This window comes from Vigna angularis, chromosome 4 (genome assembly GCF_016808095.1).
Source record: "Vigna angularis cultivar LongXiaoDou No.4 chromosome 4, ASM1680809v1, whole genome shotgun sequence".
NCBI classification, from domain to species: domain Eukaryota; kingdom Viridiplantae; phylum Streptophyta; class Magnoliopsida; order Fabales; family Fabaceae; genus Vigna; species Vigna angularis.
In genome coordinates this window covers 12,766,824-12,784,561 of record NC_068973.1, presented here as the reverse complement: position 1 = coordinate 12,784,561, position 17,738 = coordinate 12,766,824, and the positions used below count along the sequence as shown (strand labels likewise).

General features: G+C 35.2%; 1 protein-coding gene across 1 annotated transcript; it reads right to left on the bottom strand.

Annotated features, from left to right (window-relative positions):
• Positions 1 to 8,875: 8,875 nt before the first annotated feature.
• On the bottom strand, positions 8,876 to 13,690 carry LOC108331055 (pachytene checkpoint protein 2 homolog). Its single transcript, XM_017565671.2, has 14 exons — positions 13,483 to 13,690; positions 13,327 to 13,390; positions 13,121 to 13,233; positions 12,787 to 12,854; positions 12,499 to 12,602; positions 12,275 to 12,379; positions 11,458 to 11,547; positions 11,271 to 11,346; positions 10,627 to 10,696; positions 10,466 to 10,536; positions 10,210 to 10,300; positions 9,589 to 9,716; positions 9,311 to 9,439; positions 8,876 to 9,221 (listed from the first exon to the last, which is right to left on the bottom strand). Exons 1-14 carry the CDS (start codon positions 13,571 to 13,573, stop codon positions 9,081 to 9,083), a joined length of 1,341 nt encoding a protein of 446 aa, XP_017421160.1. The 5' UTR covers positions 13,574 to 13,690; the 3' UTR covers positions 8,876 to 9,080.
• Between the last annotated feature and the right edge of the window lie 4,048 nt (positions 13,691 to 17,738).

Here is a 17,738-nt window from a genome sequence, read left to right as displayed (position 1 = left end):
TAGGATAATCTAAGTTATGATATTTTGATATTGAAATTATATGCTATGTTAGGTTCTTCGTTACTCACCATTTCCTTTTGTGGTTGTGGTTCCACCTACGATGATCGTACTTGTACGGGAGTAGATGGCGTTGCAGATGAGGCAAAGATGAACTAGCACGACGAGAGTTATGGGAATGACTATGGGGGACTTATCATGTTTTAAAGTAATTTTTATGTCTTTGAATAATGAATTTGATATTTGTAAGGTTTTAACCTTATGTTGTAAGACGCTTAGACTTTTGATGGTTTAGTTCCGCAATGTTAATTTAAAAAAAAACTGGCGTAAAATTTTGGATTTTGTTATTTTCTAGTGGAATTCCGTAAGGGGTGTTACAGATAGCTCCTCTCATAGCATCAATCAAATACAAAAAGACAATGCAGAGGACACACAAGGTATGTTCTCATGGATTATAGATACAGGGGTCACTGATGATGTGACCTATGACAAGAATCAATTCACAACTTTCAATAAAATCAAGCCTATATTTGTTAAAGTGCCCAATAATTCTGTTGTTACTACCCATTATGCAGGGACCATACAGTTTTCTAAAGATTTTCTGATTTTCAATGTTTTATATATACGTGAATTTACTTTTAATCTCATATTTGTTCAAAGTTTAACTAGAGATATAAACTATACCCTAACTTTTTCCTCTAAGATGTGTGAAATTCAAGACAACTCTACATTGAAGATTATTGGATATGCTAGTGTGTGCAAAGGTCTTTACTACCTGCAATCTTTTGGGAGGAATCTGGCTCATAGTTTTGTTTTCTCTTATGAACATGACAATGTAAATCTGTGGCACTGTAGGCTAGGCCATCCTGGACATAAAATTGTTGAAAAAATATGTAAAATTTTCCCTTATGTTCAAACTACTTCTGATAATGCTTGTGACATTTGCCATTATGCTAAGCAGCACAAATTACCTTTTCCTAAGAGTAATTCTTTGTCTGCTAACTGTTTTGACATGATTCATTGTGATATTTGGGGTCTTATCTCCATTACATCTGTACATGGGCATAAATATTTTCTCACTATTGTTGATGATTGCAGTAGGTATACTTGGACTTTTCTCATGCAAAATAAGGGTCAGACTAGGGAACTCCTACAAACTTTTATCATGAGAATTAAGACTCAATTTAATAAAACTATCAAAGTCATTAGGACAGATAATGGTTCTGAGTTTAACTGTTCCAACACTTATGATTCTTATGGAATTGAACATCAAAAGGAGTTGTGTTGAAACTCCACAACAAAATTCTGTTGTGGAGCACAAACACCAACACATATTGAATGTTACTCGTAGTTTAATCTTTCAATCTAGTATTCCTCATGCCTATTGGTCTTATGCCCTATCTCATGCTATATATTTGATAAATAGGCTACATTCCCGTGTCATTAAAGATAAAACCCCTTTTGATGTTTTGCATAATAATCCACCCACCTATCTTAATCTAAAAGTTTTTGGTTGTTTATGTTTTGCGTACTCCTTACCCTATAACAAATACTTTGTCTTATAAATCTCTGTCTGATAAACATTTAAGGTACACTCTTGTCATAACTGCTAACAAGGAACCCAACTCCTATGATGAGGCTAAAAACAGTCCTGAATAGGCTGGTGCTATGCAAAAGGAAATTCGGGCTCTGCAAGACAATGGGACCTGGTTTTTTACTCAACTTCCTCCTGGAAAGAGATCCATTGGGTGTAGGTGGGTCTACAAGGTAAAACACAGGGCTGATGGAACTATTGAAAGATATAAGGCTCGGTTGGTTGCCAAAGGCTACACCCAACAAGAGGGAATAGATTTTTTAGATACTTTTTCCCCTGTTGCTAAGCTTACTTTTGTCAAGTTATTACTGGCTCTTGCTGCCTCGAAGAATTGGTTCCTACATCAACTTGATGTAGACAATGCTTTCCTACATGGAGACTTAAATGAGGATGTTTACATGGATCCTCCTCCTGGTTTAAATACTAACATCAAGGGACAAGTTTGTAAGCTCGCTAAATCCCTATATGGCCTGAAACAAGCCAGTAGACAGTGGTTTGATAAACTCTCCACCTTTCTTATTTCTTCTGATTATGTTCAATCCAAATCCGATCATTCCCTTTTTGTTAAGAAAACTCCTACAGATTTCACAGTTTTACTTGTGTATATTGATGACATTATTTTAGCAGGGAATTCCTTGAATGAGATCAGTCACATAAAGACTCTTTTGCACAACCAATTCCAGATTAAGGATCTAGGAGAACTCAAATATTTTCTAGGTTTTGAAGTTACTAGATCTAAGAAAGGGATACATCTTTGTCAAAGGAAGTATGCCCTTGATATTCTTGAGGAAACAGGAATGTTAGGGAGCAAACCCTGCTCTACTCTTTTTCTGAGTAGCACCAACTCCTTATACAAGACAGAGAATTATATGGACAATCCTAGTGACTATAGAAGATTGATAGGAAACTCTTCTATCTTACTAATACTAGACCTGATTTGTGTTTTACAGTTAACCTTTTAAGTCAATTTATGCAGGAACCTACCAACTATCATTCTCAAGCCTTACAGCATGTCCTTAGATATGTCAAATCTAGTCCTTCTGAAGGACTCTTCTTTGCTGCAGATTCTGATATACAGATAAAGGAGTTTAGTGATTCGGATTGGGCCATTTGTCCTAATACGTGAAGGTCTACTACTGGTTACTGCATTTTCTTACGTGCTTCTCTTGTTTCATGGAGGTCAAAGAAACAAAACACAATCTAAAGATCCTCTACAGAAGCAAAGTATCGAGCTCTTGCAGCCACTGTTTGTGAGATGCAATGGCTACACTACCTGCTTCAAGATCTCCAAATTCAACCCATCACCACTGATGTCCTCTACTGTGACAACAACTCTGCCAGGCACATTGCTCATAACCAAAGCTTTCATGAGCAAACCAAGCACATAGAGTTGGATTGTCATAATGTACGTGAGAAGATACAAGCCAAGTTTCTGCATTTGCTTCCCATTCGATCAGAAGAACAACTCGCAGATGTCTTCACCAAGTTCCCTCACGACACTCGTTTTAGGTCCATCATTCCCAAGCTTGGATTGGTAAATATCCACCATCCAGCTTGAAGGGAGGCTATTAAATGTTATTGTTTTATCATTAATGTTTTTTGTTTTGTAATTACTGTTCATAGGAACAATAATCTTGTTTTAGGGTATTTTGGTTTTGGGGTTTGTGTGTTCTGTTAGGGATTCTAACAGATTAATTTTGTGTAATCAATACTCACCGGAACCCTATAATAAGGATTCTAGCGTTTCTGTTTTGGACTATAAAAACACTGAAAAACCTAATCATCATCTTTACATTCAGCAAAAGCACAATACTATGATTCTTTCTTACCTCTGTTACACGCTCCTTCATCCTTAATCTCCGCTTTACGTTTTCCATTCGAGCGTCGCCGCTGTAAGCCAAGCCAGAGCACCATGGAGATCGCCTTCTTCTCTTCTCTCTCTAGCACGAAGACTCTCGATGCTGAGAGCTCACCTAACTTCTGACTTGCAGAAGGTTCGAGTGAGATCTTTTGTCTCACGCTGCTGGGCCACAATATTTGGGCCTCAGTCTTTCAGACTTTGGGCTTGCGTTTTTATTATTAAGTTCACTCAATTTTCTTTTGATCACTCTTTATTCATCATGAAAAATGCTACTTCCATTATTATTTTACTTGTATGTGTAGGTGTATCATTCTTTCTGGTGATAACTTGAGATGAGATAAAAGGATATTCTTAAACAAGACTTTCAAAATTAAATATCTAGGGCAACTAAACTTCTCCCTAGGATTAGAAACAGCACGGTCACATTGACATTCATCTTTAAGCCATGACAACCAAGTCCCTAGACATATTTCCTTGAATCCAAGTTTTCAGGAACAAAACATTGACATAGATTACCATGTCGTATATGTGAGAAACTGCAATCTCGCTTGTTCCATCTCTTTCCAATAAGTACCACCGAGTTTTCTGCCCATGTCTTCATCAATGCTCCCAAACAAGGGAAAGTATATTTGTCTCAAAGCTTGGAATGAACATCCATCCTCCAGCTTGAAGAAGGCTATTGAGCCTCGTTTCCTTCTGTCCATTTCTTCTTTCTGTCGTCTTAAGTTTTCTATATAATAAGCTTTATGCCGCATGAAAGTATGCGAGAAATAATATTCAGTAGACTATACTATTCATAGTTTACTAATTATCCTGCTCATCATCTACTAGTGTTTATATTTTTTTCCTTTGTTCTTGACCCTAGTTTTCGTATGACAATAGTTTTAGAGAAACTAAATTAGGTTTATTAAAAGAATTATTGTAACTTCCATTTCTTCATATAATCTCTTTTTTTTTGTTAGTAGATTCTTGAGGTAGTTACAACTTGCTGTGATCATTGTACACTAGAATGAAAGTGAAGTATTACCACCAAATCAAGTAGACACTTCGACTTGTTCACTCTTAAAATGTTATGACGTTTAACCCTAAATAATTCATATACAGAAAGTTGTACGGATGAATAAGTAGCAAAATATAACCTCAAAGACTAGGATGCCACCCAAATCTGAGATGAAAACTTCAATTCCTCTAAGTTTCACATACTAGTTAATTTATAAGTAAAACATATTATTCTTCTTGTAACAGTTAACTTCTATAATACTCTGTATATAATTAAAGCACAAAAATGGTGCGCCAAATATAGAGACAGATTTCCCATTTATTTTGAACACCGTGCCGAAATTGACACTTTATAGTTTCTATTATGATTAAGGTAATAGAAAAGCATAAAGAAAGAAAAACCAAAGACACAAATGATTACCATGTTAAAAATTAGCTTTATCATGTTTTGAGTATAGGATATTATGCATCATCTCGTAGGTGGAGCCTGTCCAGGATTCAGTAGGCACATTCCACACACATAACCGTATAGTCAACCAAAACGTTTCATGATTAAAGAAAAGCAAAAGAAAGTGAATGTTCCTTTGAACTCATTATATATGTGATTGCCACCTACAACACTGAAAAAGCCTTGTAGAAATTAACTGTTTGTAAGTTTATTAGAACGCCAGAGTCAACACAGATCATGATGCATGTCTAATATTGGGATCAATACCTAGCCAGGAGGTTAGAAAATAAGGAAAATTAAGCAGCTAGGAATCTAGCACAGTCCCTCACTTCTATGTCAAACTCCTTTCACACTGCTGCAACTTACTGTTTTTCTTTGCTTTCTTTCCTCAAGCTTAGCATATTAATTTAAAGATCTTTTTTTCTCACATGGAGAGAAAATTGTGAACATATCCCTTCCCTTTCTTTACCCAATAAACAACAAAAGAGGGTTGATCATTTCCTCACTTCCCATGCATGTTCCCAGATAAAATAAACCCACCAAAAGGTGGAAAATAGGTAGTTTATAGCTCTTTTAGTTGAAATCATATTCTCCTGAATACAATCATCTGAAACTGCGTCACAAAAGAAAATTGAACTCTTCATTTTAATTTGTATATTCCGAGAATGAGATCTACACATAGCTGGTAGATGAGCTACTTACTCATTTCTTATCATCTATATATGATCAAACTTTCTTTATTACTACTAAAGGACAGGATAATCACAGTCATGCCTTTTGCTGAGTCATATATAAGTATTTTATTCCTATATCGCTGCATGATGGTTGTAGTTGTAATTTCGTGAAAACTCATCAAAATATTCACACACTGTGTGGATTAATTGAACATGGTACAAGATCAACAGAAAGAGAGAAAGAAGAAATAAAATATGAAGATGTTATTAAACAAAAATAAGTAGCAAGCATGCTTTTACATTCTCATACCAAGGTATGGTGACACTTCCACTCAACACACTCATTATTCAGAAGTAGTAATCTATTCACTCATCTGCAAGCTAAGCGGTACAGAAAAAAAAATCTGAATAAACTTCACAACATGCATGGAATCTAGCAGTTGTATGCATGGCTGCACACTCTTCAAAACACTATAAACAGAAAAAAAGGAAGCGCATAAAGAGTAAACCACTAAGAAGCAATAACCATTCGGACCAGGAGTGCATAATTCCCCATGGATGGAGTTTAGGCCTTCTATTTCATGGTTGCTGGTAGCTAATAGAGACCTAGGTTAAAGAAACCTTTGCTGGGGATTCTTCCCATGATGAGCACAGCATATGCAGTGCCACTCTATATCTGGCATAAGAGAAAGATGAATGTATGAATGATGAAAGAGGTGAAGGTGAAGATGTTGAGAGAGAACATAGAAGACATGGTTGAACTTTAACCAAACAAAATGGTTGAGAAAAAGGAGTAAGAGAGAGAGGACAAGAGAAAGAGTCATGTGGTAGAAACAAATAGAACAGAGAGACATGTTTGATCTGTGTGAAAGTATGAATATATAAGAAGACAGAAGATAGCATGTTTGTGTATATGTAGATGCAGAAAAGCGGCTGTGTGAGGCAGTGTACTGAAACATTGTGATGCACGCATAGTGTAGAGAGAGCTATGTTATATTCCCGCATGCAAACGTTTTCTCTTTAATGTACAGTGAGGGCACGTTTCCACAAGGGAGAAAAAGGAAAGCAGAAAGGGGTGTTAGACAGTGAAGGGTGTTGAAGATTGAAGCATTCTTTTTGTTGGCAAAGTTAACAAGTTGTGTCAAAGCCTGCACCCTCCTCGAATGGGTCTTTGTCTATGGTGGTTCAAGTTTTGGCTTTTCTTTCCTTTTTCTTTTGGTCGGAAGTGTCCAAAAAAGTATTATAATTTTTGAAACCTCTTTGCTTATAAGTGCTTCCTGCAGCATGTGGGGCTTGTCTGAAAACTTTTTAAAGAGATTTTTGCGCATAGTGATCTTCACCTACCTGCTCCTCCTGTATATGGAATTGGTGAATACTTTGTGGGGGAGAATGATGTCTCTGCACATGTCAGTGATAGCCCTCTTGTGCAATTGTAAAAAAAAAACACACCAACGACTGGAAAAAGGAAATACCTGCACATGGATGAAGTTCATAATTAATAACCAGATTATTTTTTTAAGCATAGTCTTACAATTAAATAATTCTAGTTTAGTGATCTGTGCCAACCATATGCTTTGTTTTGAACTCTTTACAACTTAAGGTGACCAAATTCCAATTATATTTAAGCACGTATCTGCACGTAGATTAATTGAGATTGATGCATCAAACCAAAGAATGTTCTTTTTGAATTAAGAATGAAAGTGAAAGCATATAAAATACTGTATCAATAACATGGATCTTCATGTGTCACAATGATTACTTTGCAGTATGTGGGATCCAATTATTAGTATTTATCTACTGAGGTTTCATATGATGACATGTATTATTCAAGATTCTGAGAAAGTTGTGTTCTACTTGGAGCATGAACTTATCAGATTCTTTATGGTGTTGGAAGCTATTAGCAAGTGACAAATTGATATGTAAAACTCTCTTTAAGAAACTATTTATTGAGGTGGATGTATTTTTGTACTGAAAAAGGTTTCAGAAAAAGGAGTATGCATTCATCAAGGTTTTGGGTTAATTGTGACTAATGTGTTTGTATTCATCTATAATCTTTTGTAAAGGTTAGATTCCCTTTCTTTGATATATATATATATATATATATATATATACACACTAATGCTTTCGTTGTATTTACTTACCAAACATTAATTTCAGTAAACGGCCCTAGTTTGCCACAACTAAGTGTACCTCTGTTTCTCGGGGAAATTGCTATGGTTATGATATAAAAACTTAGCGTGAAAGACAATTTTACTTCAGAGGCTCAATATGTATACAAATTCAGACATAATAAGCCAAGTCAGCCACGTGTTAAGATAATTAGATATTAATAATGATAAACAAGTTTACATATAATATTAAAATATTATCATCAACTCAAATTAAGATAATAAATTTATAAATTTTTTATATATTGTTGATTTTATTTTTTTATTTTTTTATCTATTAACAGTTTGTTATATTCCATATGAATGTTATATAATTAGGTTATTAATATCAAGAAGATAAGTATAGACTATACGGTTTCAGCACTTATCTTTTATTGAATATTTGTGCCAAAAAATATCTATTTATAAAAAGAGAGAATAGTTTACACTTCAAAACATCTGTACACTGTATTTAAATTAGAATCTATCTCTTGGAGGTTAATTTCTTCTACAAAATACTGAAATGGGTACCTTTGGAATAAGTTAAAGAATATAAATAAGTAATGTATTCAAATAAAAATTGGATTTTTATATTAAAAAAACAATTTAAAATATGACTTCTTTATAAAAAGTTGTGCGACATGTGTTAATGTGGCTTATCCATTTTTAGTAATTTATCTAAAATCTACTTATTTCGATAATTTTTAAACAGAATTACTAGTAATATGAAAATAAAAACGCATAATTTCTCATTGATCTATGCAGTAAACCTTTTTATAAGCAAGACCCGCTTGATTCTAATTTGAAGCTGTTTTAGCTTTGTTTTACTATCCAATCAATTATGAGTGAAAATTAGTTGAACTAAGACATGTAATAAGTGAAAAAGTAATGTCTAAGAACATCCATAACTATTTCATAGTATTATTTTTAATGTTTATAATGGTTGATATTACAATAACTAGTAAAAACTATAGAGAAAAATAAATATTATTGAAAGACATGTTAATTTATAATCATTAACTAACAAAAAGATTTCCTTATATTAAAAAGCCTGATATTGAATTCATGATTTCTCGATAAGAGAAGGAAGAATATTTCAAACACTCATCTTACTTTATGAACTGTTTGGCTAAAAGAATAAAAGCAAATTTAATTGGAGATAACCAAACCTATTCCATTCCCTACCCAATGATAGTTTGAGGTTACGCTTTCAAAGATTAGTCATTATACTAAGCCCTTATAATTGCTTGTAGTAATAAATAAGAATTGCCGCTGCATCAAACATTTATCGAACTAAAATGAAGTAGATGCAATAGTTACACTTTCGATTTACACAATTTGAATTGAAGTTTTAGTTATTTTAATCAGGAAGCTCAGAACGCTCCCTCTTTGCTGTTTCTACCATTGTACATAAGAACTTAATATGGTTGCAATCAAAAGGATTTGAGAGTGCAGCATGTGCCAAAAATGGAAGCTTTCTCAAAGACCTTCCACTCATTCCCTGTAAACAGATCAAACTCATCAATTATGATTAAAGGTCAAACAAAATATTAATGTTGTTCAACACTCACAAGAAATATTTTTCCCTACCTCACATGCCTCCGCTGTATCCAATAGGTGCTTGCACAGTTGCATGAATGTAGAATCCTCCTGCAAATCTGGTGCGTTCAACCTCTCCTTTGCACATGCGTAATTTGGAAGCATGACATTCTTACAATCCTAAAAGTCAGTATAATTAGCCAAAAGACTAAGATGCCAAAATGAGGGAATCTGAATAAAAATTATTTTTTGTATGGATCGGAATAATGATTCCAATATTAATGACTTGTTTGTCAAGATAGCTGGAAAAGATTGAGTACTCTCTGCACCTGTAAGTTAGTCAAGATGCCTGTACGTATCAGTTCCTGCAAGCAGGACCTTAATATTTCATACCGAGCTTGAAGAGTTGGGGGACCAACGTATGCTTTGATATCAGCTCGATCAACAAAAGCAATGTCTGCAATAAAATTCATAAATCTGAATTATCTACAACATGCGAAATGCGTTTTAATGAAGTCTATGGAGGAAGTGCATACTGAATAAACTACATAACAAAAAATTTGAGCAATGATGCTCCCACCATGGGGGAAAAGGCTGCTGTTGTAATGTGTTACATTGGGGTGATTTTTCGGATCTGGAAATAGTATTGTTTTTCACTGTGGTAACGAAAGTCTGTTTTATTTTATAACAACTTGACCCTGATGCCCCAAACAGGTGCTCGGTGAGGAAAAACTTTTATACACGTTACTGGCTACCAATTCCCTCCGTGAATCATGATAAAATTAAGACATGCACTAACTCCAGATGTTGTAAAGCTACTCTACACTTCACTTGTAAGTAGACTGACATTATAAGCTAATCAGATCTGAATATTCAAATTTATTGGAGAACCCACTATAACTCGCAGGGAAAAAGCCATAAAATTTAACAAATGAGACATGAAGGCTTACCAATAGCTGCAGTTATGTTGGAAGTTGTTAGAATTATAACATTAGGAGATGATTTCAACTTGTCCATCTGAGTTAGTAATGCATTGACAACCTGAAATTCCATTTTCAGATCGAACTTACGTTAGACACAAACACCCAAGAATAAAAGCAACACCTCTGAATTACATTTTTAAACAATCTAAGACAGTTTCACAAAATAGTGGAGACGGGGGGAATGAGTTTATTCCTATTGATAGGATGGGTTGGAGGATTTTACCCGAATAGAATCAGAAGGTTCAGAACCAGATAGGGCAGCTTTTCTAGCAGCAGCGAGGCTTTCGACTTCATCTGCAGGATCATAAGGACACAGTTAAGCAGACATTGGAGAAAAATACATGAGCAGTAAGTTGGAATTTATCCTGTTATCTTATGTCTCACCAATCAATACAAATACGAGATTGCTTTCTTCCTCTACCATTTCTTGAATCTTCTGGAAAAGTTTTGCTACCTTGTAGGAAACAAAGAAACATAATTACACACTCGATAACCATACAAAAATAGTTCATGTGTAGTAACTAGGTAAGAATACAGCTTCGTTAAATTTGGCAATTTCACAATTTGACTTATCAATCTCCTTCATACAAAATTCCATAAATTCCTATATTGTTCTAGTTAATTGATACTCAATATGCAAGACTCTTGGATATAGTTAAGGGGAGAATTTTTTTAGTTTATAAACTCGCGAAAGCATTATCAAACTAAAAGGGCATTAGACAGTCTAAGTGGCTTAATATTGCACAATAGTTTCCCAGTTTCTCTACATACAACAGGAACGCAATATCCCACTTGATGAGGTTGACAACATTGATTAGACAACATCATTCAGTTCGGTTAAGGACCAACTAGTAGCTCTGCTTCTCTGCTTTTAAAACAGAGACTAGTCAACTTGATTAGTACATAAATTAACAAGGAACCAGGGTTTTAGGAGAATTACAAGAAACGTGATAAGAAACAATAACCTTTTTACTAACAAAAGACAATATGCAAATCTATGACAGACAGCAAGTTTCAGACATGCGTACCAGCTTGCCACTTTCAGAGAACCATTTACTGAACAAAGAATGTGCATTCACTTCAATAAGCTGGGACTGAGGGTATCTGAGTGGGGAAAAAACAGGCAAGTTAATTTAAGTTCCCTTTATTTACTTGTTTTCATTGGGAAATATTGGTAGAATACTAAAAAAAAGTAGTGATAATAGATCAGTGCACCTTGAATTGAATCGAATTGCTAATTTCTGAGCTAATGCTTTACATAAAGATGTCTTTCCAGTCCCAGGAGGTCCATGTAACAGAATTATGCTGCAAATATATAAAAGTCTCTAAAATATCAAGATATGTAATAGTTCAATCATCTCGGTTTACAGCTCAACTTCCCATAATTGCTACAACCAACAATTTTACTTAAATAGCATCAAAATTAAATAAAAAAATGCTTTTCTTTAATTTTTCTACAAGGAGAATAGCCTACATGATTAAATAGTGCTAAACTGTTCACTTTCAGCCGTCAGAGTCTAAAAAAATATCAAAACAAATTATAGGCCCTCCATTACAATGTTTTTGTTCATCTTCCTTTGTCGTAACGTTTCAGTCCTTTTGATAGTTTCTAAGGTTTGCAAAGAATTCGATCAATATTTTGACAAAAAGGTTCTGTTTATCAAAGTTGCATATGCAGCAAACTTTTTCTCGTCAACAAATGTCAAGCTCAATCAGCAGTTATACTGAGTTGCTTTTTTCAGGTGTTCAGAAATCAAAGTTTGCTCAGTATATCATGAAGCACCACTATGCTGCTTACTGTCTGCTAAGGAAGACACCAGACATGAACATATAAGTGTTAGGTAAAGTTAAATGGAACAAAATTAAATGTATTAGTTATTGTGGGTAGTTAATATATTAGCCGTTGTGGTAGTTAATGTATTAGTCATTGTGGGTGGTTAATGTATTTTCTAACAATAAGGTCATGCATGCAATCGTAAAGCAAAGTTTCAGAATTGAAGACTGTAACTAAATAAATATTTCCAGTTCTTACCGGTTCCATGAAACAAGGAATGGGTCAACCCCTTTTTCAGTAAAGAGCAAAGCACTTGCTGCATAACGTAATAACCGTTGCTTTAGACCAGAATCATATATTAAGCTGCGTACACAATGGTTGATATTGCAGGGTATATGATTTAGAACTTCATAGTTAATCATAAAAAGAATAACAGTATACATTTAGAACAGGAAATGCACAAACTACTAAAAAGTAATAACCTTTCCCACATGCCATCAAATTCTTTTGCAGGAAGAATCCATTCGTTGAAGCTGGAAGACTGGCCATCAGAGCTTATATCCTCACATGGACCTTCCTCGCTAAGCTGACAAAGCAAAATTCAGACCAAGAAAAATTGACTTCAAAAGGCACTTCCAAAACAATAGAATAACTTTGTTTTACTTTAGAGGAGCTAAATCTATCCCTCTTCATACTCATAAGGGTATGACAACCAAGGAAATGAGACTGAGACCAACACATAGGCAATAAAATCAAGTCAGCAGTATCACCTGAAAAACATGTACAATAGGCTTGACTTGCCAGAACAAAAGAACATTATCATTGTGCCTCCCTTCATCTACAAAAGAGTTACATTTTACAGAATCAGAAAAGCAGCGGCAGAATGAAGTATTGTCCCGCTCTCTCCATTCAGCGAATTATTCAACATAATTTGCTACGTTGCTATGCTAATTGCTAAAACACTCAATGTCACGATGGAACCAGAAGTCCTTTTAGGCAATTTTAGATTTAAAAAAAAAGTAGAAGAGAAATAAAATCAATAAAGGTCCCATCATTTCGAACTGTTCCTAAACCCTAAAACAAAACAAACAAAAAATCGCACACCAGTATCACATCCGCAAACGCAAATTCTTTGCACGTTATCTGCGAGAAACGCCTCATCAAGAGGCACCGGAATGGGTCCATCGATATAGCTCAAACTCCTCTTTTCAAGCATCCTGCTAAATCGAGAACAGCAATAATCACAATTTGGAACAAAAGAAAAAGAAAAACTTGAATTTGCAATTTGGCAAAGAAGCGAAAGGGGTTACCCTTCGACGGCGGAACGAACATCTTCTATTTTAGCGGTGCTGGAAGGTTTTAGGGTTACCTCGACTAGGAGCAAAGTAATAGTGGTTATAGTGATATAGAAAGAGCAAGAAAAGATATGAGAAAGTGTAAAGTAGAGAGAGTGAGAGGGAAAGTACCAGGGACAAGTACTTTGTCCTCGGGAAGTGAGTGTTGGGAACCAGTGCCATTTTCGTAGGTTGTGAGCTCTGTGTCCATGGGAGCACTCATGTTGTCGCTCCAAACTGAAGTTGTGAAGGAAGAAGAGAAGGGTTTTCTTTGAAAAATGAGCGGGAAAACCCAATATGAACTCTAGCACACTTTTCCAAAATCAACTTCACAAATCGGTTTCAAAGTAACAAAGCACCCTTGTTCTTTTGGTTTTTCTTTAAATTTGGTTTCTTACACAGTAAAATCAGGATTTAAGAATAATTTAGGCAAAAATCATAAATATATTTATGTTTAAAATATAATTTTGGTTTTTGAAACTAATATTTTTTTATTCAAATTTACTTTCTTAAAACTATCAACAGAAGTATCTAAATTATAACAACACTCTCGTCTTATATGCTTTGTTATGAGGATTTATGGAAGAATAACTGAATGGATTTGAGGGAATTTGAGAGTAAATTTTTGGTTGTTTGCTTGAGTGGATTTAGAGATAATTGAGAGTGGATTTGGATGTAAAGTTTCTGAGAATTAGTGTAGGATTTGATTGATGTGACAGATTTAAAAAATTTGTTTAATTGATGAAAATTAAAGATTACTAAAATGCGCCTAGTTATTAAAGTAATATAAAATGTTCTTTGTTAATGTTATATTTAATTGTAAAAATGTTTATAAAGAGAAAAAAATTAAGAATAATTATTAAAATTAATTTTTAAAAAGAAAAAAATTATAATTTAGTAAAATGAATTTATTTTTAAATGTAGTAAAATGAATTTATTTTTAAATGTGTAAGTGAGGTGCATGTTTAGGCTATGTGTGGGATTGGATGTGAACTTTGAAAGCATAGAGTAACTTGTTGGTATCTACTAAAAAATATCTCTTTATTTAGAACTTGGAAATAGAGGAGTATATAAATACAACACTCTTAGACTCTCAAAGATACACTCCTAAAACACCCAATACACAACACAGACCCTCCCTATTTTTCTCTCTTCACGGTGGTGCACACTACAGCAATTTTTCCCGTGGCTCTCTCCCTCTCTTTTCCACACACTCACACAGCTCTCTACTGTTGCACTTTGCTCTTTTTCTTCTCGACGGTGGTTTCTTACAACCACTTTTTCACTTCACTTTTATAAGTGAGTTGCACACATAAAACAAAACTTCACCACCCATCTTACACGTTGCTTGCATCACCATGTGCACCAAAGTCTTGTAAGGTACAGAAGCTTCTGCCGTAGAAGACTTTGCAAGTGCAAACAAACTACTTTTCTACTTTTACAATTATTAAAAAACACATGGGACCCATGAAAGTTTATCTCACATAACTAACGTGGTGGTAGTGCTCTCTTTTCAGTCGGACTCTAAACTCTTGTCCTCATCAACCCAGACTACATCCACTACTCTGACGCATCATCGTAGCCCCCGCCCTCACATGCGACGGGAAATCTCGTGTTTCTCAACCCTGTGGCGGTTGTCGGCGCCAACAGCAACGACTCCTTCAACCCTCACGCGCCACCCTCTCACACCCAACAATTCGTTGGAATCCCCCTCCCCCCTTCCCAAGACCTTAACCATCACTCCATGCACGAGCACCATGATGTCTCGGCACTGCATGGCTTCCTCCCACGCATGCAGTACAATCAATGGAACGCATTAGACCCGGCTTCGTCTTCATCACGAACAACTTTGTCTTCATCATCAAAGACGCTGCATCCTCCATCATCAAGGACAGCTTCCTCTAGTGCTGCAACGAGCATGTGATGGTCGATGCATCCTCCACCGTCACGGATCATGGGGCTTCCACCACCAACCTTCGAACCAGCTTCCATGCTGCATCGTCGAGCTCCGTCAGATGCGTAGACCTTCGTCAAAATGGCGCCTTAACGACCAAGCTTGCAAGGAAATTCCTCCATGCGAACCGAATACATAGCTTTGGAATGGAGGGCTTTTGTCTCAACAACAGGTAACCGAATACGAACCCATGCTAACCAAATACACCTTCCCTTCTTCTTCTTCAAAGCATTGGAACCGAATACAAAGCCATGGAACCGAATACACCTTCAATTCTCCTTCTTCATACAAGTGGAATCGAATACTAGGCACAACCGAATACACCTTGGCTTTGTTGTTTTTCATGGGCTGGAACCGAATAAGGGTGTCCTTGGAACCGAATACAACTTGCCTTTGTTGTTATTCATGGGGTTGGAACCGAATAAATCCTCCTTGGAACCGAATACGCTTTGCTCATCTTCATCTTCTCCAGCTTCAAACACTCCTTCTCTTCATCAACCACTTTCTTCTTCATCTTCCATCAACATTATCTTCTTCATCTACCACCTACTTGCAATGAGAAAACAACAAATACTCCTCACTCGTGAAGGAACGAATCTTTTCTGTGCATTGGCTGTGTGAAGCAACTTCAGAGGCGTAGGAATATCTGCAACTTTTATCACAATAAAGTTACTCCTCACTCGTGAGTCCACGGTGCAAGTGCAGCAGCGTAGCTGTGTTTTTATTTTAAACAATGCAACTGGAATCGATTCCAATTTACTTGTATCCGATTATATTGAAGTGACAAATTGCAAATGGAATTAGTTTCACAAACAGGGGCACTTGTGACTTTTTCGAAACGATCCCTCCAAATCTCACCACATTCGCAGGTGAGTGAACAGTAGGGTCATCCCGCTTTTACCTTCAAATTCGTCTGTGTATTTCTCCTCATGCGAACACGACATTCATCTCAATTCATCGCCTTCAAAATTGAGTAAACAGTATTTTCCGCTCAAATTAACACAGCGATAATGATGTTGAAATACCACTACTTCATAAGTGGGTAAAAATAATATTATCTAAACTTAGTAATTTAATCTCTATATTTATATGATTCTGATTTTTTTATAATTTTTGTTTAATTGAGTTCTTCATTTAAAAAAAACTATATTAAGTCTCTTTAAAAAATATTCACAATTTGTGATCATTTTTATTAAATTAGCGTTAGTGTTGTATATAAGTGTTATGTTAAGCTAACAAGTAGAGAAAAAGCATTAGATGAGTCACAAACATTGGAACAAGTCAACACAATCCATTGTATGAGTTAATGTAAAAAGCACACAAAGAATATTAAATGAATATCTATCAGACGAGTCAACAAAATGTTAGACAAGTCAAACGCAAGCACACAATAGCATTAGATGAGTATAAATGAGTCAAAAGTAAACTCAATGATTTTTGTGCAATATTCTTCACCACTCGTGATATTCCTAGATAATCTCGGTACCTTCTTATACATTATCAAGTTGAGTTTCGCCCACTCATAGTTTTCATTAGACAAACTCGTCTAGCTATTGTTTAACCCCACCGAGTTAAGCGTTAAGTATTTGTATTATCTTTAGAATGTTCAATCAATCAAATCGCTTACAAGTCCTTAGATGATTACTCTCACAAAGATGATGTCGTTTACAATACAATTCAATCTAACAAACTTTTAAAGTTTTCTCTCTTCTTACAAATGTAAAGTTTATAATTCTATGAAGCTTTAGAGTATTTTCTTTTCTTTTGAGCTTGCTTTTCTTCTTAGATGATTTCTTTCGTATTCGCGTGCTTATTCTCTTGATTTTCTCTTAAAGGATCTTCAATTTATAAGCTTCAAGAAAATGTCCATTAGATAGTACTTGTTTTTATCTTCGGATCTTCTTAGCCTTTTCAGAAGTAGCAATCGTAAGTTAAAGTCAATTGTTAGAGCAGACATGTTTTTTCAGTATTTTATCAAAAGTAGGTTGTACGAACTTTTTGGCGCACGACTTTTGATAGAGAGAATATTTTTGTGAATGTCTTCTTTGTCTCTAACGTCCACTTCAGACTCGTATATAAGGGTTTCATCGTTGGATGAAAACGTTGTTTGGTACAAGGTATCGTTTGGTCTATGCAAGACTTTTCCTAACAATGCTTTGTTTAGTGATCTTCATTTAGTTCAAGAGTGCGTTTAGCAAAATGTCTTTGAACACATGTATTTGGAACGATGTTTATATCTTTTAGCGTGTTTACCAAAAACATCATTTTGTACATTATAGTGAGAGTTCGTCTAGCATTGTTTAGCAAAGTATAATACGAGCGCGTTTAACAAGCCTCTCATATTGCATATTGACGTATTTTGTGAGGAAGTTGTTTGGTAATGCGTTCACTCAAATATTAGTGCGTTTACTAAAGTTTTTCTTAAAACGTTTAG